This window comes from Pogona vitticeps, chromosome 1 (assembly GCF_051106095.1).
Source record: "Pogona vitticeps strain Pit_001003342236 chromosome 1, PviZW2.1, whole genome shotgun sequence".
Lineage (NCBI taxonomy): Eukaryota > Metazoa > Chordata > Lepidosauria > Squamata > Agamidae > Pogona > Pogona vitticeps.
Genome location: NC_135783.1, coordinates 77,496,322 through 77,520,371, shown reverse-complemented (window position 1 = coordinate 77,520,371; position 24,050 = coordinate 77,496,322). Strand labels below are relative to the sequence as shown.

At 40.2% G+C, this 24,050-nt stretch overlaps 1 protein-coding gene across 6 annotated transcripts in view; it reads left to right on the top strand.

The window, feature by feature from the left end:
• The window catches only part of UTRN (utrophin), a 431,410-nt gene that overhangs the window by 109,501 nt on the left and 297,859 nt on the right, over window positions 1-24,050 (top strand). For all 6 annotated transcript variants that reach the window (XM_078383278.1, XM_072995753.2, XM_072995759.2 and 3 more), the window contains exons 26-35: window positions 3,822-3,992; window positions 5,946-6,125; window positions 6,973-7,107; window positions 9,198-9,347; window positions 10,817-10,978; window positions 11,292-11,420; window positions 12,902-13,075; window positions 14,507-14,662; window positions 15,111-15,281; window positions 17,220-17,399. In XM_078383278.1, coding sequence (XP_078239404.1) covers window positions 3,822-3,992; window positions 5,946-6,125; window positions 6,973-7,107; window positions 9,198-9,347; window positions 10,817-10,978; window positions 11,292-11,420; window positions 12,902-13,075; window positions 14,507-14,662; window positions 15,111-15,281; window positions 17,220-17,399 — 1,608 coding nt within the window. The remainder of the gene's footprint in view (window positions 1-3,821; window positions 3,993-5,945; window positions 6,126-6,972; window positions 7,108-9,197; window positions 9,348-10,816; window positions 10,979-11,291; window positions 11,421-12,901; window positions 13,076-14,506; window positions 14,663-15,110; window positions 15,282-17,219; window positions 17,400-24,050) is intronic.

The window sequence follows — 24,050 nt, the reverse complement described above, 5'->3', positions numbered from 1 at the left end:
ACATGTTAGTCATGCTTTTGACCTCAGCCTCCCTCCCTGCCCCTGTATTTGCCACTTGCTTGTCAGTGTTTTAAATATTTTTAATACAGGATATGTATTTTATTGTGGTGTTTGTTTGATCCTTTTACCATTTACATACTTAATGTTTTTAACTTTAAATATTATCTTTTAAGCCACCTTAGATCCTTCTTAAAGAGAAAGGCAGTGTAAAAATATTTTAAATAAAATAAAATAATAAAATATGTAGAGTCATTCGAGAACTTAGAACACTGTATCAATACTACATGATAGCATGAAAATAGTAAAAGGAACTGAATCAGAATTGCAGGGAAAACTGTTTCCTGTTGAACAAGTAATCTTTTGACAACAGTGATGAAAACGCTGGGATGGATCTCTCTTGAAGTGTATCTTGTAGTGACAATTCTGCCAAAGATCTCTTCCAAGCCACCTTTTACAGTAAACTCCCATAAAAGAGACAACTTCATCTTAAGTGCGATGTTTGTGTGGCTTAAGCTATTCAGTGGCTGAGATCCTCTTGGTCAGCTCCATTTGTGTAAAAGGATGATGTCATCACCAGAAGCAAATCACCACTGATTACAGATGATTTCAGGATGTACATGACTTTTAGCACTTTTTTAAAGTGGCAGTGATGAGGAAGGCATTCATTGCTCATATGTGCACTCCAGTCATGTGACATCCTCTGATTTAGACTGGTAGACCACTCATGCTCCCTAATTGCAATCCCCAGTTTTGGCTAGTAGAGCACCTCACATCTCCTTCCCCCTTGTAAATGGATCCAACTCAGAAATCTTTAACCTCTAAAAGAAAACAACTTATTTCATAGTCAAACCTAGCACATTGGAAGCCAACCAGGGAAGACACTGGGAATATCCTGGGGTCAAATGCCATACCTGATACTGAATAAATGAATACTGTTCGGCCAGAACTGTATGTTTCAGATGTGCTATTGGGAACCATGCAGTACAGTGGGATCAACAGACCATTTCCCAGTTTTCCTCCTGAAGTGGTTGTAACTATGTAGCCATGGTGACTGGCTCGTAGTAAGGCAACCGACCTCTGTCTTCTTTGATCAGGAAGATAAGATTACTGTATTTTTCTGTGTATAATATGACACTTTTTCCTTAAGTAATTAGACCAAAAAAATCAAAGGTCGTTTTATACACAGAAGGCAGCTGCTTTCCCTGCCTTTTGCAAAGCTACGGGGCTTAGCAAAAAAGGAAGGAAAGGCTCCCTTTGGGTAAAGCAGCCATGAAAGGGCTTCAGGATCAAAGGGCTGTGGTCCTGCAGCCTTTACTTGAAGGGAGCCTTCCCTTCCTTTTTGCTAAGTCCCGAGGCTTCGCAAAAGGCAAGGAAAAGCGGTGGTCAAAGGGAGCCCTTTGATCCCTGCTCTTACCTTCCTTTAGCTAAGCTCTGTGGCTTAGCAAAAGCAAGGGAAAAGCAGGGATCAAATTTTCTAATTTGGGTTAGGAAAAGGGGGGGATTGTTTTATACATTGGGTCATCTTATAAACGGAAAAATACGGTGTATGTCTTGTGCAGACCAAGATTGTTTCCTCAGTTGGATAACAAGATCATGTGGTAGACTGCAGCACATGGCTTGACAGACAATCTTTAGAAAGAATTGCTTCTATGGTGTGCCTCTTTGCCTCAGTGATATGATCTGAAGCCTGTTCTGAATGCTGATTTGTTTACTGTACTACTGTACTAAATACTGCCAAAACTAATAGATTGTAAGCAACCTATAGAGGGCCAATATGAAATTTAAACTTTCTTCAGCCTGTATCAGTTTTCCTATAGCCTGGGAAGCTTGAGCCTGGGATCTGAATTGCTGACATTCTCCAAATGTACATGTGGTTGTGTTGATCCTGCAAGAGGAAGCCTGAGATTCCTTGATAGGGAGGCCTGTGACCAAATACCACAACTGTGCTGTGTTATTTGGAGTTGGCTATCCTGTCATTGTTTTCAGTTAAGGCTGTTGAGAAAGAGTGTATCCTGGATCACAGCGTGGGTCTTGTTTCAGGTACCATGAGGTACAACAGGCAAAACCTACAGGCAAAAGCACATGAGGGACAAAAGAGAAGTAAAAAGATAAATTTGTTTTTGATGCTCTCCATAACAGCTGGGCTGTCATTTCAGTTAGGCTATAGTTGGTTCTGTTAAATCTGTAGCTGAAATCCAAAAGTGTAACTCATGCCATATAAGGGTATTGACATGATCAACTGTTGTAATTTTCTGGAAATTAAAAATTTCTGATTCCCCCATGACAGTTGCAAGGTACCTCTTCCGTCATAGGGAAGCCATTGGGGGCTGTGCCAATGAGTTGTCTTTAATTTCTGTAGTACGCAGCCACTGGTAAAATCATCCTGGTAGCAATGATTTTCCAGAATGAAGGACTTCCATCTGTCCCATTGTGCTTCCTCAGGATGAAAGGATTTCAGCCAGGAGCCTTATGTTAAACTGCAGTACAGTAGTGAAGACTAAGCTCATGACCTGCATTCTATCCTGGCTCTATCCTGACTCAACTTTCCATCCTTCCAAGGTTGCTAAATTGATTATCCAGCTCACTGGGGGGTGGGGCAATGTGTACCCTGCATAATTAAATTTTAAATTGCCTCGTCGTTTAGTCGTGTCCGACTCTTCGTGACCCCATGGACCAGAGCACACCAGGCCCTCCTATCTTCCACTGCCTCCCAGAGTTGTGTCAAGTTCATGTTGGTTGCTTCGCAGACACTGTCCAGCCATCTCATCCTCTGTCGTCCCCTTCTCCTCTTGCCTTCACACTTTCCTAACATCAAGGTCTTTTCCAGGGAGTCTTCTCTTCTTATGAGATGGCCAAAGTACTGGAGCCTCAGCTTCAGAATCATCTGTCCTTCCAGTGAGCACTCAGGGTTGATTTCCTTCAGAATGGATAGGTTTGTTCTCTTTGCAGTCCAGGGGACTCTCAAGAGTCTCCTCCAGCACCAGAATTTCAAAAGCATCAATTCTTTGGCCTAGAGAGTCCTTTAAGCACTATGGGGTGGTATATAAGCAGAACACATTGTATTTTTAAGGCTACCGGTAACTCTTAAGCCTTGTCTGCCAACATTATTTTCCAGGGCAGAGAGGACAAAGTGGCATTTTTGCTGGCAGAATGGCTGTTTAATTCTTTTTCCTGTGTCAGAATAACACTGAGCCAAGCCTTTGCCAGCAAAAATTGGATCCATGTGACTTGAAATTTAACTCCTTATGACAAGGACTTCCTGCAATGCCTGTGTGTCCTTCCATCTTAGGCCATATACTGTGCTTGTGAGGCACATATTCAGCTTTGGAGAAGATAGTAGGTTGGATTCTCTTGTGTGTTTGCTTTGGACTTCACATTGTTAGTATTCTTCTTACTTTACTTCAAGCTGCAGAAGGTTGAACACCTGGAACAGGAATTTCTGTGTTGATTTTTTAGCTATTTATATGCTATTTGAGTGGCCCATGTTACAGTGAGGTTACCATAGATACCTTATACTTCTTACAACTATAATGAATACTATAGAACTAAAAATAAGCAGAATCAGTTACATTTGCTAGTTGATATAACCTATAATGAAAAGTCTTGCTTTGTAACCATAGTAGCAGTATTTCCTAAACAATTTCTTCTTTTTCTTAACTAAAAGGATGTATGAAATAATTATCGGATAAGTAAGCCACTGGAACTTTCACCACTCTGTATTTTGTACATTTTTCTTCTATTAAAGCTAAAATACTGTTCTGATTATGCAGGAAGCTCTCAACAATACTATCCCCTTTTATGCTTTTTGGTTGAATTCCTAGGTCATTAGTCAGAAAAACCAATTATCTGAAAGTCAAGAAAAAACTGTAAACCTCAAAAAGGATTTGGCAGAAATGCAAGAATGGATGGCGCAGGCAGAAGAGGAATATTTGGAGAGAGATTTTGAGTACAAGAGTCCGGATGAGTTGGAGAATGCTGTGGAGGAAATGAAGGTCAGAAATGCTAGAAAAGCTTGACTGTATATCAACGGAGATGTGACCATTCTTACGTCCATGCTACTCATATCCTAGTAGTCTTTGGAAACGAGAGAAAAGGGAAAGCAACATAGTTTGAAGAAAAAATATATTTTCTAAGGCTAAAAAAAAGGGGGCATGTCTGTATGATATATTTAAATGACCCTGTACATCATGTTAACTATACATTCATGTCTGATGTTGTTATGTGCCATCAAGTTGGAGATGGCTTAGAGCAGTGGTTCTTAACCTTTGTTACTCGGATGTTTTTGAACTGCAACTCCCAGAAACCCCAGCCAGCACAGTTGGTGGTGAAGGCTTCTGGGAGTTGCAGTCCAAAACTCCTGAGTAACCCAAGGTTAAGAACCAGTGGCTTAGAGTGACCCTAACAGGGCTGTCAAAGTGAATGAGATTCTTAAGGGATTCTACCCCCCTCTTTAGTGTTTTCATGGCTTAGAAAGAATTTGAACCCAAAACTCCTGAATTGTAGTTTATTGTTATATCCACTATACCTCAGGGAATCTGTTTTGCCTGATGCCGTCTATTCAGCCTGACCAGATGGACTCAGCGTACAGCTAGATGATAAGCTGAGTGTTTTAGAAGAAAAATTTTAAAAAATGTATCATTAGGTTGAGGAAGTTTCGGGTTTAAACTAACTCAAGATTTCCACAGTGCTGTGCTGAATTAGCAAAGAGGATACACTCTGAGATATAGTAGTTACGCTTGTTTTTTGTTTTTGTTTTACTACCATCTCTACTGCTATCAGCAAGTTTAATTCCCCCCATTCTGATTTACTTTTCTCAAAACATTTTAAATGACTCTCTTGTGGTGATAGTAGTGGTGATAACTACCCATTGTGATGTAGTGGGTAGAGTGCTGGATTAGGACTCTGGAGGCCAGAGTTTGAATCCCCACTCAGCCATGGAAACTCATTAGGGGAGTAGACCTGGTTAAAAAAAAAACCACTCCTGAAATATCTCACTTGCCTCGAAAGTTGTGTTATGGTCTCTGTAAATCATTTCTGACTTGATGACACATAACAGCAACTAGTAGTGATATTTCAGTACTGTGATAAAATGAAATGAACCAAAAACTGGGGAACAAATAACATGTACATTTCATTTTGCTTTCCATATGTTCCAAATGTAAAGGAAGGTAGCTTTCCCTTGGGGGTTTTCTGCATTCTGTAATGCCATTATAAAAATATTTTGGTGGATAATAATTGAAATCTCAGTAGCTTGACTGTAAAAGACAGACCACGTTCGTGAAGCATTTCTTTATATATTGGAAAGGATGGTGACCCATCAGATAATGAACTGAATCATGAGGCTGTTGTTTACAATTCTAGATTATACTGGGCTATTTGGACATATTTTGAAGCAGATGCTAATCCAGTCTTCCATAGCCTGGTGGCAGCTGGATGTATTGGATAAAAATGGCCGTTGTCCTCAGCTAGTCAGTCCTTCTGAACAGAGCAAAGGTGGGCAAGTTTTGGGCCCAGAAAAACTCATTCGATAATAAACCTGTTATGCTACAATCCTGTTGGATTAATGAAGTGTAAATTAGACAGTTTAAAGTGTAGTTTGTTTGGTTGTGGCAAAACTGTAGAATTATTATGACTCTGAAAGTCATATTAAACTTTAAGAGTCAGTTGACTTAATGGCTGAAATGCTTGCTTTGGCTCAAGGGCCCTGAGTTGCACTCATGGGTTTCTTGGAAGCACTGCAATGCAAGAATGATAAGTAGCAGAGAAGTACTTCAGGTGAGCTTAATGAGACTTTTGCAGTGAATTTTTTTCCTACTTCTATAGTAATGCAACAGTGAAAATTTTAAAAAAATTAATGAGAAAAATGTAGTTACAGAGCCTATTTATCGTAGTAGAGGCTAGTAAAGGTGGGTTCAGCTTGGTCAGTATTTGTTGTCTCTGAACAGAGAGCAAAAGAAGATGTGCTACAGAAAGAAGTGCGGGTGAAAATTCTTAAAGACAACATCAAGATGTTAGCTGCTAAACTGCCATCTGGTGGTCAAGACTTAACAACAGAGCTTAATCTGGTATTGGAGAATTACCAGTTACTCTGCAACAGAATCCGGGGGAAATGCCACACTTTGGAGGTATGGTCTGTATAGGATTGCTTTCCTTCTCTCCCCGTAACACCTGTGCAGGACAATCAGACCAAAACCAGTTGCCCTACTACTAAACTTGACAACCTGCCCCATTGCTTATCCTTTAAAACATGTTCGGATAATGCACACATTTTAAGGTACTCTGAGTTATAAAAGGAGAGAATGTTCAGACCAGCTGAAATGATTTTTTTGTTTCGTTGTTGAAATATGTTTCATAACTATCAACTTAAAAACCTATTATACTTTATTTATTATTGTCAGCTTTAAAGCAGTCTCCTAATGATGATTTTAGACCATGAGGGACTAAGTATACTGTGATAAAATTTAGCTCTTATGTCAGACCAAACATGTTCACTTCAGTATTAGAGAGGATGTATCCTATTTTTATGATGTATTAGACAGCAGGAAAGTTATATAATAGAAAAGCCAAAGAACTATACATTAAACATTATATTTTCTTTCACCATAATATTTGCATTAAGTGGTTGTGAAAATCCTGTTGCATAGGTTATACCTGCAGACATTAGTGCCTGTAAATAGGCAAGTGTGATTTAGTATGGATGTAACACAAAATTTGGTCTGCCTTTTGTCCTCTCAAAAGAAGTGGGTGTGGGGCTAGAACCGTTCTGAAAAAACTTGGGAAATGAATATTGTAGAATGGATTGGTAGATCAGAAATTATTAGGTGATAAATATTGATTACATATGGAGAGGTAAAGAAGGTTTTGCAAGTCTGTGAGTTCTTTTGTTTAACTATCTACTCCATCTCATTAGTTGGAGTAGGGATCTGTCTCTGAAACATAATGATTTTCCTCCCCTGTAACCTTCACTTTCAGGAAGTGTGGTCTTGCTGGATTGAGCTGTTGCATTATCTGGATCTGGAAACAGCTTGGCTAAATACTTTAGAGGAGAGGATGAAATGTACTGAAAACTTGCCAGATAAAGTGGAAGCTGTCAATGAGGCCCTTGAGGTACTGTGGATATTCCATAAAATTAGCCATATGCCTGGGGAAAAAATAGTAACAAATGCACATGCTGGTTTAAGAAACAGCAACAACCCAGAAATTTATTTTTGGATATATTTTGAGGCAGGATAGCTGGAATATTATAGAATATATGGCTTTTATAATACTATGCAGTATTATATAAGTTTATACCATATGATTTCACATAATGTAACATTTTCTTGGTAGATTTATCTTATGCTATATATTAGTTAACTATTATATACAAAGTACAGGGGTGGACAAGTTTCTCAAATGTTAGGGGCCAGATTTAAGCTCCCTGGTCTCCAGGCCTTAGAATGGCTCAAATTACCACTTTTTAAAGAAAAAAATGAACCAAGAAATTTCTGGTTTGTTTGTTTTTTGGGGAGGTAGGTGGGTGAATTGTGTGGTTCAGGATTGTAGAACCATATCGTACAAGTAATCCCAAATTTGCAGCCATGTTTTTTTCAGTATGTAGATGATGCTTCCTTCCTTCTGTTTTCCTCTGTCCCTGTCTCAACCAATGTCAGGGAGGCTGTGGACATCCAGAGCCATTATTTGGGTATAGTGAAGGGGTGGATTTGAGTGAATAAATGGAGACTTAATGCAGATAAAATGGAGGGTCCCGGATTGGGAGTACAATTTAATCTACATGGATTTGAAGGATGAGGTTTGCCTCTTAAGGGTCCTCTTGGAGTGCAGCTCTTGAATGGTCAGTTCGTGAGACTGGCTAGGAGTGCCTTTGCCCGTCTGCATCACCTCTTGAGGAATACAGATCTGGCCACAGTATAGTGTGACTTTAATCAGTTTATACTCAAGTTACAGTGGTGCCTCGTTAGATGATTACCTTGCAAAACGGTTTATTCGCAAGATGATAAGTTTTTGCAATTGCTACAGCGCTACACAAAATGGTTTTTCCTATGGGCGATTTTCCCTGGATGATGTTTCGGTCCATGTTTCGCAAGATGGGGTTTTTTTGGGACCATTTTTCGCAAGACGACAATTTTGACAGCTAGGTCCGCACTTTGCCAAAAGGATGTTTTGGGGACCATTTTTTCGCAAGATGACGATTTTGACAGCTGATCCGCACTTCGCAAAACAGTTCTCTGTGGCCGATTTTCGCAAGACGATGACTATTTTCCCCATTGGAATGCATTAAATGGATTTCAGTGCATTCCAATGGGGAACTGCATTTCGCAAGATGATGTTTTCGCAAAACAGCGATTTTTGCGGAATGAATTAACATCGTCATGCGAGGCACCACTGTACTGTAATATTCTCTAGGTGAATATGTGCTTGGAAAGTATGTATTAGAAAACTATAGGTAGTGCTAAACAGCAAGTGGCAGAAGGCCCTGTCGTGTGTCCTGAAATATCATGTTTCATGCTCTTGAATCAAATGTACTGGTTTTCAACTTGTTTCTAAACCCAATTCAAGGTGCTCATTTTGATCTATTGTTCAAAGTAGCTCTAGTTAGATGTATCTGAGAGACTGCTTCTTTTCATTGAATCTGCCTGGAACCTACTTTCTTCATCTGAGTGTATGTTTCATGTTGCCTTCCTGCAGAGGCATATGATGCACTGCAAAGGCATATGACTGACACAGATAAAGGAGCAGCCTGTTTCCCTAGAAAGGTGAGGGGAACAATACGTGGGACCTTCTGCACATCAGCCTGAGAATTCCCTTCCCAAACAGGTTTACTTAACTCTTTTTTTGTGTGTGTGTGAATCTTTCATTAAACAGTTAATAAAAATTCTACTGCTCTGTTGAGGTTTTACTTACTGAGGCTGCTCCTTGAAATTAGAATGCTACATGCTTTACTGATGTCTGATATGTGTAATTTATAAGTGTTTCTTAGTTTTTATTTGGAGTTACTGTATTTTGTTATTTTGGTTTTATTGTGAACTTCTTCAAGTATGCAGCAGCTGGAGGAACAATTTAGACATATTGTACTTCAGGCTTGGAAACGGGGATGAGCACCGCGCCCTAGGGTTGGACATGACAGGACTAAATGTCAAGGGGAACCTTTAAAAAAAACCCTAAACTTCAGATAAATCATTCTTTTCTCCCATTAGTCACTTGAATCTGTTCTGCGCCATCCCGCTGATAATCGGACTCAGATTAGGGAGCTTGGCCAAACCTTGATTGACGGAGGAATCCTTGATGAAATCATCAGTGAGAAACTGGAGGCTTTCAATGAATGCTATGAACAGCTGAGCCATGTGGTAAGAATTTGTATGTTTTTGTTGGAGAGATAATTCGTTTTCAGTAGTGTCAGGTGTATCCTCAGTGTATATCATAGAACAATGCTTAGAATGGCTATCGCTGCCTGACAGATATCGTTAGTGCTTTGTATTAAAATTAGACTTTTAATTTACTAAGCCAAAGAGTAGACAGACCTTGCCGGGTGGTCTGCAAGGTGTTTGATAGTCTCTGAGCACAAAGCAAAAATGGAAGGCGGACTGAATTCCTGATTGGCAAGCACACACATACCTGGCAGCCTGCAACAGAGATGTTATGCATACCAGAGCAAATGATAATGAGTTGTTGAGTCATGGATGGACTTTATCCATTCTTCTTCATAACATTTAGAATTTGGAGATGCAGTTTTAAACTACAGTATTGTGATTGCCATTAATTATAAAGGCAACTGATCTAAAGCAAGTAGTAATGAATTTGTGGCAGTGCTCCCATAAACTTAAGTGTTGGTGAAAATGCTATTCTGTACATGAAAACTTAAAGTGTGATAGTATTTGTTAACTCAGTGTGTCCTAAAATTCACAAACTACAACTAAATCTCCAGATTGGGGATTGTAGTATAATAAGATACTGTTAGAAAGCCCCAAATCATCCTTTGATTTTTCTTCCTTTACACCCCAAGAGTATAAATTATTCAGTTCTATCATTTGTATACTCATTTATACTGTGATTATTTTATATATGACATTACTTAAAACATTTTGTGATCTTAACTTTATGTGTGAACTCTGGTCAAGGATTTCTAAGCTCCACAACTGTATGGGGAAGAAGCCTGCATTGTACTATCTTACAGTAATTTATAACATCTTGTAGAACTGCAATGACAACCAAAGCCATTCTTTTGTATGAGTGATTTTCCTTGCATATATTGAAGTAGCAGCCTGCAGTTCTAATCCTATTTTCACTGCATATTGCTTTACTCTATTAAGTCATATACTGATGATGGATATGTTTGTGGAAGTGAGTTTCAAAGCCGTACTTACCCTTGGTCTTGGAGAAAGAACTCTTTGGAAGAGTTGTAAAACTTTTCTCAGTGCTCAGGATATCAGAATATCTTGCCTATAGAGAGGACCCTGACTCAGTGTCTGCCAATAATCATTGATGGCCATATGTCCATGTTCTGTGATGGGGATTTTGTTATTCACTCCCCCCCCTCAGTTAAGTTAAACATATGCTCATTTTTCCTTTGCTTTTAGTTTATGGTATCTTGTATGTGTTTAATTGAGAGGTTTCAGTGTGGGAAGTCACACCATTTTGTGGCATTTCCTACGTCAGGAATCTCTGAATTAAGTTTTTTCCAGTGGGATGACCCACAATCTCAATCAATACAGAAAGAGTCATGTCTGTGGTTCTCATTTTATTTCATATGCCAGACCAGTGACATGTGGAACCTCAGAAGTAGTTTTGCAACTTACTGTGTTCCTCCTCGTTTTAGGCAGTGAGCAGACAGATTTCGTTGGAACAACAGCTTCAGATGATGCGGGAAACTGACCACATGTTGCAAGTCCTACAGGAGAGCTTGAAGGATTTGGATAGGCAGCTAACATCATACTTGACAGACAGAATAGATGCCTTCCAAATACCACAGGAGGCACAGGTATTTCCAGTAATTTTTGTCTTTTTCATTTTGTTTTTGATACATAAGATTTTGAGTTGTAGAATGAATATAGATTGCTTTTGAAGGGAATCTGTGCTGTGTAATTTAGCTGTGTATGTATGCAAGAGGGTCTGTTGGAATGCTGACAATGCTCGGCCTAATAGATTTGAAAAAAGTGACCTATCCTCAAAGCCAGCATGACTGATGCAAACATTGTAGCATTCATAATAGAGTCCTCTAGTGTGATTTATTGCTAATATGGTTGATATCTGCCATGTGCTATTTTCCCCCCTCTGTTATAATGACTTGGCAGAAAATTCAAACTGAGATTGCTGCCCATGAATCCACCTTGGAAGAGCTAAAGAAGAATGTGCGAGCATTTATGCCAACTTCCCCAGAATGCAGATCTCCTCGTGGTGGGTCTCATCTGGATGCCTTACAGGTAGATATTTGCCATTTCTAGTTTTTGCTAAGTTTACTACAATTCAGTACACTTAATTTAAAAAAAAAATGAATAGAGAGTGCATTTGTGGTAGGGAAAAAAAACTAAATCCTGCCACTTGGATTGAGTCAACAGTATTCTAAATTACTCTTGGATTGAATGTGTTCCTTGAGTTTGGGCAAATTTAAGGAACAAAATAAAATGGGTGAGCTGAAACAGTTGCTTAAAAATTAATTGTGCATTGAAGTATTTCAAAATGCATGTGGTGTTCTTTTTGCAGGAATAATGATCATGTTATGGAAAAATCTTCACTGTATACTGTAGGGAGTTGTGAGCACTCATTAAAGTGGGGTAGTAAAATAAATTCCTTTTTCTCCTCTTCCTTCTTAATTTGTTTATATTGTTATTACACTTACTGGAATTAGATTGTCCTGAGATGCTGGCAGTCAAAATGTCAGAAACAGATGAAGAAATGGGGAGCAGAGAAAGGAAGCAAAATGGAAAGAATGTGATTCTCTTCCAGTCAGTTACAAATTAAATGGCAGTAGCAGAAGGAGAAGCAGCGTGTTGCCTCTCATGATTTCTATCATCCTTGATCATTGGTTTTGCTAGCTATGTGCTGGCCATGTCGCAGTAACACAGGTGAACTAGTAGGCTGAGCCAGAGTTTCCATGAAAAATGTTGGTTGAGGACAAATTTGAAAGAAGTAAGAAAGGCAACATCCTGCATGTGTTCTGGGATTGTAGTTTCAAGCATAGAGGGTGGCAAGGGAAAGGATAAAGAAAATAGAAAGTCTTCTGAGGGTGGTAGAGCTGAAGAAATAAAGATACAAATTTGAATAATGTGCATTTATCTAATTATGTAAATATTTATTGTACCTAATTTAGAATTCTTAAAATTGCAAAGATTAAAGTAAAAAGTGCCATCAATAATACCACTTTGTGAATGTTCACTGTTCAATAGTTTCACTTCTAAATATTCATGTAACTAACAAATTTTGTAGTTTTTGCTTTTAATACCCTCTAAAGTAACTGCTTACACTCCACAATACTCCCTATCAAAAATGTGGATTATATATACCTGCCAAGTTAGGAGAAAAAACTGTATGCACCCTATGCAAAGGGCTCTAATTATGCCCTAATAATAATTTTAGGGTGGCTGCAAAATTGTTTTTGCTGTGATGTACTCAGAGGACAACTTTTTTGGGAGAGTGCCACACAGTTTTTCCCGCAGTCAGTGTCATTTTTCCAGTGCCTCAAACTTAAGGAGAGGATGGAGAAGAGAAATAATGACCCATGAAATTTCAACCAAAAGACGGAAGAGGCACTGAGGTTAGTCAAGGGCAAGAAGATAGTCATCAAGAGATACAGGGGGAAAGAAGGAACGATTGATGACTCATAGGAAGAGAAGCTTTGATTTCTCTTAGTTGTATTTATTTGTTTCATCAAAACTTCGAATATTTTGTGTTCTTATACATACAGCGAAAGCTCCGGGAGGTGTCTACAAAATATCAGCTCTTCCAGAAACCAGCAAATTTTGAGCAGCGTATGCTGGATTGTAAACGTGTTCTTGATAGTGTAAAGGCTGAACTCCATGTCTTGGAGATGAAGGACATTGAACCAGAAGTAATTCAGTCTCACTTCGATAAGTGCATGGTAATATCACGTTATGACTGGACTTCCTCACATTTCACTGGCCTGTATATCCCTCCCCCCATGGGTTATAAATCTTTAAGGGTGTTTGCTTCTGTGTCACAGCTGAAATTATTACAACCATGGCCTGGAAGAGTGTATCAACAAAACTGGCTGAAAGCCTGGATAAAACGAGAAATCAAAATTGTGTTGGATGAGGTTGGCCTCTGCAGTGGTGGTGACAGCAGTGGATTTCCATTGACTAAGTCTTCTTTTTTTGATTTTGGCGTGTACGCAACTTAATTGCATTGTATATGGGTGGAATCTTTGAAAGAGTGGCACTCTGCTGCTGTTGCTGCCTGCATTCCTGTTGCACAGGCAGAACCTGGCCAACAGGATTTCAGCCATCATTATAGAGAGAATGTTGCTTCTGCCTACATAACTAGAATAATCTGTGCTCCAAAGGAAGGTCTAATACACACCTTTAATAGTGCCTGCAGAGAATTTTGGCATCTTTTGGAGTGTGTGATGTAACTAAAACATGATATAATATTTATATTGTCCTCTTCAATATTAAAACTGAAATAATTATCCCAGTTCTTAACACAGTATGATAAAATTGTATCTTGTTTTCTGTGTAGTTCAGACCTCAGAACAGTATCTTTGCTAGTTTTTTGGGAAAATGTGGCAGATCTGCCTTTCTCTCCCTTATTGTCTGCCCTTCAACATGTCAAATCCATATAACCATTCTGGGTTCATGGTAATTATAGTTTGTCATGATGTCCATGTGATAGGTATCTCTTTTCTGCCCAACATAGGCAAGTTATGGTCTTTAAACAAGGGGTAATAGTTATACCAAATCTAGCTAGGCCTTCTCATGGTTTGTGCAATAAAAATTCTTGCTAACGTGACACAATTGGCATAAGTATTTGCCCCAAATTAAGAAGTCAGTATAGATATTAGCCATTGTGTGCTGAATCTCGCATCTCACTGTGTAATAGTAAATGCTTAAATTTGCTTCTTAACGATTCACTACTCAGAGGTTCACTACTCAGATTTAAGCCAAATATGTTAAGTGGTGTAAAAATTCAGCAGCATTTTGGCTTGCAGTTAATTTGAATGAATTCAATTTGCTTTGTATGAGGGGTGTAGAGGAGAATGAGCTTGCAAACATGTAACTCATTAGTTATGAGATAATACGATTTGGTTTTGATATTTGAATTGACCTGTCATTTTTTTTATCTGTTTAAGCAAACGTTCAGATGTAATATAACATAAAGGCTGAAATCCTGTGGCATGGTGTAGTAAAGTGCTCTAGAGCAGGTTTTTGTGAATCAATGGGACTTACTGAGTAGCTGACTCACCAAATCAGAAATCCTGATAACTGTTGGGAGAGTAATAGTGTACCATGTAAGGGTGTAAGTGATGACGAAATGTATGTTGTTCTGGTTCTAGAAACTCTACAAGACCCTCAGTGAAGTAAAACTTGAAGTGGAAACAGTAATCAAAACAGGAAGACAGATTGTACAAAAACAGCAAACTGATAACCCAAAGAGCATGGATGAGCAATTAACAGCACTGAAATTTCTTTATAATGATTTGGGTGCTCAGGTGAGGGTTGTTTTACTTTTGTCAATGAATTTTTTTGTTTGTGTTTTTGTTTTGCTGTATAAAATGAATTCCAACTGATGACCTATAAATTTCAAGCAATTAATTGGATGCTATGTAAGTTGCATTGGCTTCTGATTCATTTCCAGGCACAAATTAAGGTCTTTTTGTTACTTATAAAGACCTAAATGATGTAGGTCTTGCTATCTGAAGGGCCTTTTCCTCCTTTTTGAGTATACCTGCCATTCTGATTGTTATATCAGAGACTTACCTGAGCTTCTCTGATGGGCAGAGTCTACCATAGCAGCAGTAAGAGTGGAAAGTGCGTCTTGGTTATTTTGTTCATAATGTCACATGGATACTGTCAACAGCTTTCATTGTTGTTACCTAGCCTTTGTTCTTGAAATGGCAATTTCTATATTTGTTTATACACATTGGGTTCTTTATTCAGGTCACAGAAGGGAAGCAAGATCTGGAGCAGGCACTACAGCTATCATGTAAACTCAAGGAAGTCTCCCTCTCTTTGTCGAAATGGCTGGAGGCTACTGAGGCTGAGTTGGTACAGAAGTCTACTTCGGAGAGATTGCTTTCTGATCTGGACACTGAAATTGCATGGGCTAAGGTAAACTAAACTACACATCTTGCTACTGTTTCTTTATATCCTATCATGATTTATGACTTATTAAATGAATGCATAGAAAGTCTTCTACATTTCAACCTTGGAGCCACGTTTGGGGGGAAATGGGCCTTCGTAACTGCTGCCTTCTCCAAGCCCTTTTAATATAAAATAAAGAGCAGTATTTTAATGAAGAAGACAGGAAAGCATAAGGCATTTTAAAACTAAGTAAAATGACCAAGTCTTTTGACTTCACTTGCAAATTAAGAGCATAAATAAATAAATAAAATAAAATAAAATAAAATAAATAAATAAATAAATAAATAAATAAATAAAAATAAAAAAAATAAAAAATAAAAAAATAAAAAAATAAAAATACTACTATCTTCAGTGTTGGAATATCATACAGGCATGTATGAAATTCTGCAAAGAATGTAGTTGTCTTCCTTTCTGTTCACCTTATCACAATTAGAGATATCTAGGGGCAATTGTACACCAAACGAGAAAACCATAATACGTATACATGGCACCGACTACCGTGGTTTGTTCCTGGTTTGTCTATACTGAGATACCAGGGAAAAAGTTGATGTATATTTTGAAGCATGATTTTGGAACAGACCTTAGTTTTCTCAGCAGATGGCAGTCAATTGTATAAAAGCATTTATGGTTTGGCAAATGTAACTAGGAGCTAGCATTTAGAATATTTGGCATTCCTTTCCCTGTGTCAGGTTCCAAAAGCTGTTACACATGGCACATGATTATTGTGGCTGCTATTTAATGTTTATCCTCTACTGTACTAGAGTACAATGGAGATAATAATACCACACACAGAACTTGTGGGTCATTCAGTAGTTTTAGATGGAGATTTATTGTTTAAATGTTGATGGATTAGCTGTTAGATCTATAGTCTATAGAACCTGTAGCAGAGGATTTTACCACTGCACTACTACAAGTCCACTAGTTACAATATAAGAAATTAATATTTGCATTTCAGTATATGTTTTATGGTTCTTGTTTCTCAAAACAGCTGAATTGCACCATTCAAAAATACATAGCACATTAGATATACTACTCAGTATAGTGTTTTCCCCCATTAAGTTATACAGTTGTTTTTTAATTCCTTGTTTTAATTATTGGTTGCTATGCTAACAAATGTCATAGTTAGTAAAATATTTACCTAAATAGCTTAGGGTGAAAAGTAATTAGCCTAACATGGAGGTCTGCTGTATATTATGTACTGATTTTAAAAATAGAATAATGTAATTTCTTTGTGATGAAGACATAGTGGGATGTATATATGAATTGCTAACTGTATAATCTGAAAGTATGAAGGGGAGCCATCAGCAAATCCAACAGCTGTATTCATTAAACTGTGAAATCATAGAAATACCTTCTGTGTTATTTACTGAAGTAAAATAATTGATGAATGACAATTTTTTTTTAATTTAAATCATAAAAATGTCTGATTTTTCCAATTTAAATCATGGTTCAAAGCAAATTGATTTAACTCAAATCTTGTCAGAAAAAGTCAGGCAAAAGAGGAGGGGTGTTGATTACAGTTCAGCAGCAGATGCCACACTTCCAAACAGGCCTGTATGTTCTTTAGGTGTTCACAGTTTGGCTGTCATTGGCTCTAATAACTTTTCAAGACTCCAGTTCCCTTTTCCTGTAGCAGATTTAGACCAATGATGACACTTTTTTGAAAATCTGCATTCATCAAAGAAGGTGATCACCAAGGTCCTCTTTAATGTTACAATATTTAACTGTTCGGGATTTGGATTAGCATATAGTCAGATTGCTGGTAACTGGTTAATGTCACATGAAAAGATAAGCTGCTCTGTTTGGAAGCTGAGGCATACATTGGGAATAATTCAATACTATCCTTATATTTGCAATTTTGAGAAATTTGGTGCCATGTTCTTCATAGCTTCTGTTGCCTTTTAGAATGTGCTGAGAGAACTGGAAAGGAAGAAGGTTGATCTTAACAGCGTAACAGAGAGCAGTGCAGCACTTCAGACCTTAGTGGATGGGAGTGAGATTATTCTGGAAGAAAAGCTCTGTGTTCTTAATGCTGGCTGGAGTAGAGTCCGGACTTGGACAGAAGATTGGTGCAACACACTTCTGGTGAGCTGTAAATGAGAATGGCAAATAATGGCAGTGTTGAAGTTGTATTTGATGTTATCTGTCTGATACTCAGGTTTCCAAAAGTATTACTTTGAGACAGGATGTACTTATTATGGTGGTCTCACCAGTTGGAACGTCAGAAAATGTAGCAATACTTTTGAGGATAGAGCCCCACTCTCCAGCTTCTCAGCACATCTAGTGGAGGCATATTCCAAATTACTCAGTCACTACAGTATTGAAACTATATAAACACAAGATGCTGATATACAGTGTATCATTTTAATTCTATTGTCAGCCTAGCGGTAGAGAATTATGGTGGTGACTTAGCTCAACTTTTGAGTTTTAATTTCTGCCATAGATGTACTAATCGTAATTATTGGTCTTTTCCATTGTTTGCACTGGCTTTTTTTAACGCACACGCACATGTCAGAAACTTTTATATGACAAAAAAAAACCTCCTTAACTTTGAGTTAGTAAAATTAATGCAGATATAAGTCTCAACCATTGTTAAGGATGTCGCAGTCTCAAAATACAAGACATGGCACAATCCCAAAACCCTGCCCCAAATTCTCATATATGGTTACAGGTTCTGATACTGGCACAGTGCAGTGGTGCCTTGACTTATGAACGTCCCGACTTACGACCAACTCAAGTTACGATTGTGACAAACCCAGACCTACTGGGATCTGCCACACGTTAACTGAGCTGCCACCAACCATTCCCTATAAGAAGTCACACAGACCAGGGATGGATTTTCAACAAATAAAAGAATAAGGTTTATTTAAATACAACACACAGGGAAAATAAAATGATCAGGTGAATAAGATAAAGTAACGTGGCTTATTCTCATTCATACATGCATACAGTTTGGTTCACACAGAACCCTTAACTTGAAGCACAGACCCTGAACCTATCAGTTCTGGCTAACCAACAGACACCTGAACCTATCAGGTTGGTACTCTGACACACAGCAGTACCCTGTCTGACACACAGACTCCCACACCAGCTTCTTCTTCCCAGCTGCTGCTTTGTCTTCACATCCCAGCGTCTCTCTACTTCTCCACACACGCATCACATATATATACAGTACAGCCCCTCCTCCTGATGTCCCGCCTTCCACTCCCCATAGGATGGAACTTTCCCTCCAAACCCATGACAGACAGGTAACATCAGTGCTGTATGTAACACCTCCCCTCTTTATAAGTTGTTTTGTAGGGGGAAAGCTAAGGTGCTTTTTCCCAAAAAACAACCTGGATAAAACACACAACAACAGTTATACATACCATATCATACATACTTATACTTACATTCTAAGTTAACCATATCAATTAGGCATTTAAACATTTACCATATACATTACATCAAGTTACCTTTATTCATACAAACCAAATTCAAAAAACCCAGGTACATTTAACTTTTTGTCATCAATATATATACATAGTCCATGTTTCTTTCGCCGTCTTCATTCTTCAGGTCTTCTTGACAAGGCGTCAGCAACACAGTTCACTGACCCTCTGACCACCTTCACTTCAAAGTCATAGTCCTGCAAGTTTAAAGCCCACCTCATAAGTTTGCTATTGTGGGTTTTCATTGTCTTTAACCATTGCAGTGGTGAATGGTCAGTGCACAGAACAAAATGTCTTCCCCAGATGTAAGGCTTGGCCTTCTGGATCGCGTAGACTATGGCCAAACACTCCTTCTCCACGGTTGCCAAATGTCTCTCACCTTTTTGAAGTTTCCTACTCAGGTAGGACACTGGATGCTGGTCACCATTCTCATCCTCCTGGCAAAGAACTGCTCCTACCCCGCTGTTAGACGCATCGGTGTAGATGATGAACTCCCGGTCGAAGTCTGGAGCCCGCAGCACTGGATACTGATTAACGCCTCCTTCAACCTCTGGAACGCCTCCTCACAGTCGCTGGTCCACGGGATGCGGTCATCAGCCTTCTTCCTCGTCAGATCGGTCAGCGGAGCCGCAATCTCGCTAAACCTCGGGATGAACTTTCTGTAGTAGCCCACCAACCCAAGAAATGATTTGACTTTTTTCTTGGTGTTGGGTCTGGGCCAATCACGAACTGCTTCTATTTTGGCCTCTAGGGGTTTTATCACTCCTCCCCCTACCATGTGACCCAAATATTTTCTTTCTGGGATACCCAGCTGCAGTTTGCTCTCTCTGCAGGGCCTGGGCCAAAGCACTTCCTCCCCTGGGTCAAAGTGCCTCTCCCCGGCTCTCTGGTCATCCCTAGCTTTCTTTCTGACCTTTTGAGCTTGCAGGGTCTCTGCTGCTAGCTCTAGGTTTCTCTTTAGGTCCTTCCTTAAAGAGTCTATATATGTCACAACGTCTTGTGGGTCATCCTGGGTGATCTGCTCCCAATTTTGTTTGATCAAATCAAGGGGCCCTTTCACCCTTCTCCCAAATAAAAGTTCAAATGGACTGAACCCGGTACTGGCTTGTGGCACTGATCGATAAGCAAACAAAAGGGATTGCAGCTTCTGGTCCCAATTGTTTGGATTCTCTGCCAAGTAAGCCCTAATCATGCGCATTAGAGTCCCATTGAACTTCTCAGTTAACCCATTACTTTCGGGATGATAGGCAGTGGTTTCCTTGTGCTTAATTCCACAGATTTGCCATAAGCGTTTCATGAGCTTTGACGTGAACGATGCGCCCAAATCTGTGATTATTTCTGAGGCAAATCCCATCCTGGACATATACCCCACCAAGGCATCTGCCACTGTGTTAGTTTCAATGTTAGTCAAGGGTATGGCTTCAGGGTACCTCGTGGCATGGTCCACAATGGTGAGAATGAACCTGTCCCCCCTCTTTCTGGCCTTGGGCAAAGGTCCCACAATATCCACCCCTATGCATTTGAACGGAGTGTCAATCACAGGCAAAGGGCACAACTTTGCTTTGGTCCTGTCACGGCTATTCCCCTGCCTTTGACACACATCACATTGTTTACAGAACTCCCTGATCTGCTTCCCTATGTCAGGCCAGTAAAAATTCTGTGTGATTCTCTGCTGTGTTTTGTTCACCCCTAAGTGTGCAGCAAACATGTCAGAGTGCCCCCTTTGTAAGATCATGGGGTGATACTTTTCAGGTACCACCAGCTGACTTCTGATCCCATCTCCCCCTTTTGAGATATTCCTCAGGGTCTCTCTATACAAAATCCCCTTTTTCTCCAGAAATCTCACTGGGGTTTCAGGTGTTAGCTGGGCGTCAGTCACCTGTTCAAAACACTTTTGGAGAGTGGCGTCTGCCTTTTGCTCTTGGCCAAATCGGCTGTCTGTGGTTAAGGTTTCCACCACAGCTTCTGAACTCCCCTCTGCTTCCGTCTCTGGCTCATCATTACCCCCCTGAACTGTCCCCGTGGTGGCTTGTGAACGTGTAATCACTAGCACCCGTTTCACATGTTCAGCCAGGTCATTTCCCACGAGCACGGCTGCTGGCAGAGTCGATGAAATTGCTAGCCGCCAAACTCCCCTCCAGCCTTGAAAGTTGACAGGTACCTCCGCGACTGGCAGTGAGATTATCTGCCCCTCAATCCCTGCCACCTTCATGCTCTCATTTGGGATTACATACTCCCTAGGAATAATATCTGGATGGCACAGGGTCACCTGGGAACAAGTGTCCCGCAGCCCCCTATACTGACGGTCAAGTATTCCTACGTCCACCCCTGCTGTTTCAAACAACTGGGAATCTGTCCTCACCAACAGGCAGCGCCTGACTTCTACAAGAGGACCATTTTCCTCAGCCTGATCAGCAGATGTAGCTGTTCCAGATTGAGTCGCCATGGCAACAGGCTCCCTCAGTGACAATGAGCCTTGCTCTTTCTGGACACAGAACACAGCTTTTGGCTTGGTCCCACTCGACTCCTGAGGCACCATTCCTTTTAGCTGCTTTAATTTCTCACACTCTGAGATTAGATGACCCTTTCCCTGACAGAAATAACATTTTCGGGTGTATTTTGATTCTCTCTCATCTTGTTTTAGTTTTCCCTCCAAAATCTGAGGTCTTGGTTTCATGTCTGAGGGCTTCCCTTCACCATGGGCCCCTCCCCCTTGCTGGCTTTTCCCTGGTCCCTGAGAGTACTTGCTGTAGGTTTCTTTGGGTTTACCTACAGATTTCTCCTCACCTAAGGGCTTTCTTATCTGGTGAATAAAATCTGCAATCTCGGCGGCTTCTGCCACAGATTTTGGTTTCCTTTCCCTTTCCTCCATTTCCCTCACCCTCAGTTCATGCTGTTGGGCTATGAGTATTTTTCTGAGTTCTGGGTTTTGTTCTCCCGTGCTGTCACCTTGCACTGAGCCAAATTCATCCTCAGAACCTTGGTCAATCTGGGGGTCTTTCACTTCACCCATTTCTGCCATCTGGCTTCGAGTCAAGGGCATAATCCCCCCTCAGAACAGGCTGCTTTAAAAAGTCAAGCCTCAAAATAAAACGACCACTTTTTTCTCTTTTGCCTCAGAACCAGCTTTCTATAGATTGCTGCTGTTCTTCAGCACTTAACTTGCAACAGTAGCGAGTTTGAGTCTACCCCCCTCTGCTGGGCCTCTCAGCAGGCAGGCTAGATCACTGCTACTACACAGTTTTGCCTCAGCTTTTTCCCGCCAAAAACAGGCTGCCTCAGAGCACCCTAATCTAGTCTCCCCAGTTGGCACGTTCTTCCACTAGCGCACCTCCCCGTGAGGTACACCTAGAAGATTACCTACGCGCCTCAGATTGTCCCTGACTAGACCCCCCTTGCTCTGGGCACACTTGCCAAGGCTTTGCTGGACCGCTGGACAACTGGACCAGTCGTATCCCACACGCTGGACACCAATCAATGTGACAAACCCAGACCTACTGGGATCTGCCACACGTTAACTGAGCTGCCACCAACCATTCCCTATAAGAAGTCACACAGACCAGGGATGGATTTTCAACAAATAAAAGAATAAGGTTTATTTAAATACAACACACAGGGAAAATAAAATGATCAGGTGAATAAGATAAAGTAACGTGGCTTATTCTCATTCATACATGCATACAGTTTGGTTCACACAGAACCCTTAACTTGAAGCACAGACCCTGAACCTATCAGTTCTGGCTAACCAACAGACACCTGAACCTATCAGGTTGGTACTCTGACACACAGCAGTACCCTGTCTGACACACAGACTCCCACACCAGCTTCTTCTTCCCAGCTGCTGCTTTGTCTTCACATCCCAGCGTCTCTCTACTTCTCCACACACGCATCACATATATATACAGTACAGCCCCTCCTCCTGATGTCCCGCCTTCCACTCCCCATAGGATGGAACTTTCCCTCCAAACCCATGACAGACAGGTAACATCAGTGCTGTATGTAACAACGATCAGCTCTGGCTGCAAAATTTTGCTTCGATTTGTGACCAGAGCTTTGAGTTAAGATCAGAAAAAAGGCAGGGAAAAAGGTGGGCAATTCAAACTGCTAACTGTTGGTGTCGAAGAAGCTGCTTCTTTGTAGCTCTTTCGCTCCAGCGGTTAGAGAGTGTGCATCGGAGGAGGCTTGATAAGATGCTGCTTTCTGCTTTTTAAAAACTGCCTGTTCCGGGTGGGTTTTGCAGCATGGTTTTGGGCTGGGGGTTTATGTTTTTGTGCTGTGATGGGTCTTGCAGTCTTTGTTTGTTTTGTTTGCTTTTTCCGTGTTTCCAATGGGTCTTGCAGAGTTTGTTTGCTTTTTGGGGGTTTTCCCTCCATTCCTGATGGGTCTTGCAGGGTTTGTTTGCTTTTTGGGTTTCCCCCCCTCCATTTCTGATGAGTCTTGCAGGGTTTATTTGCTTTTTGGGTTTTAGCGCCTTCGGCTGGAATGGATTACTTGAGTTTCCGATGGGTCCTGCAGGTTTTTTTTTTTTACATCACTCTAATCCAGGCAGAACAGGTTAATCACGTTTCAGTGAATTCCTATGGGAAATGGTGCTTCAGCTTATGACCATTTTGTGTTATGACCATCTTCTGGAACGGATTGAATTCATACGTCAAGGCATCACTGTAGTTTGGAAATGATCTTTGAATTTCTAGACAGTTTGGAAGTTTTTAGGAGGATCTGAGCATTGATAATAAACTATCAGAAACACTGGCTGCCCATCAGTTACCAGGCACAATTCAAAGTGATGTTTTCAACCCACAAAGCCTTAAATGACCTGGGTCCAAGCCATCTCCCATTGTGAACCGGCTCGGGTGTTAAGCTAAGTAGGAGAGGCTTTCCTCTTGATCCCACCACCTCCACAGGTCTGTCTGATGGGGACACTGGAATGAGTCTTCACTGTTGGTGATCCCAGACTTTCGAATTTCCTCCCACAGGAGTCCAGACTGACCCTATTTTTGCTATCCTTCCGCAAGCAGGCAAAGACCTTTCTATTCAGGGAAGCCTTCTCTCAGTAACCAGCTATCTGTGTGTGATTTTTAGATAGTTTGCTATGCATTACTACTTTGATTGGATTTTTAGTACTACTTGTATTTTCCATTTCTCAGAGTAACATTTAAAAACATTGTATACTTATTGATCTTTGCCATAATATTGCAGGTTAATGATGTAAGATGCCTCTTTATTCATTGTTTCTGGTTTTAAATATTGTCTTTTAATGATGTTAACCACCGTTGTTCGTAGTTTTAAATGTTGTTTTTTAATG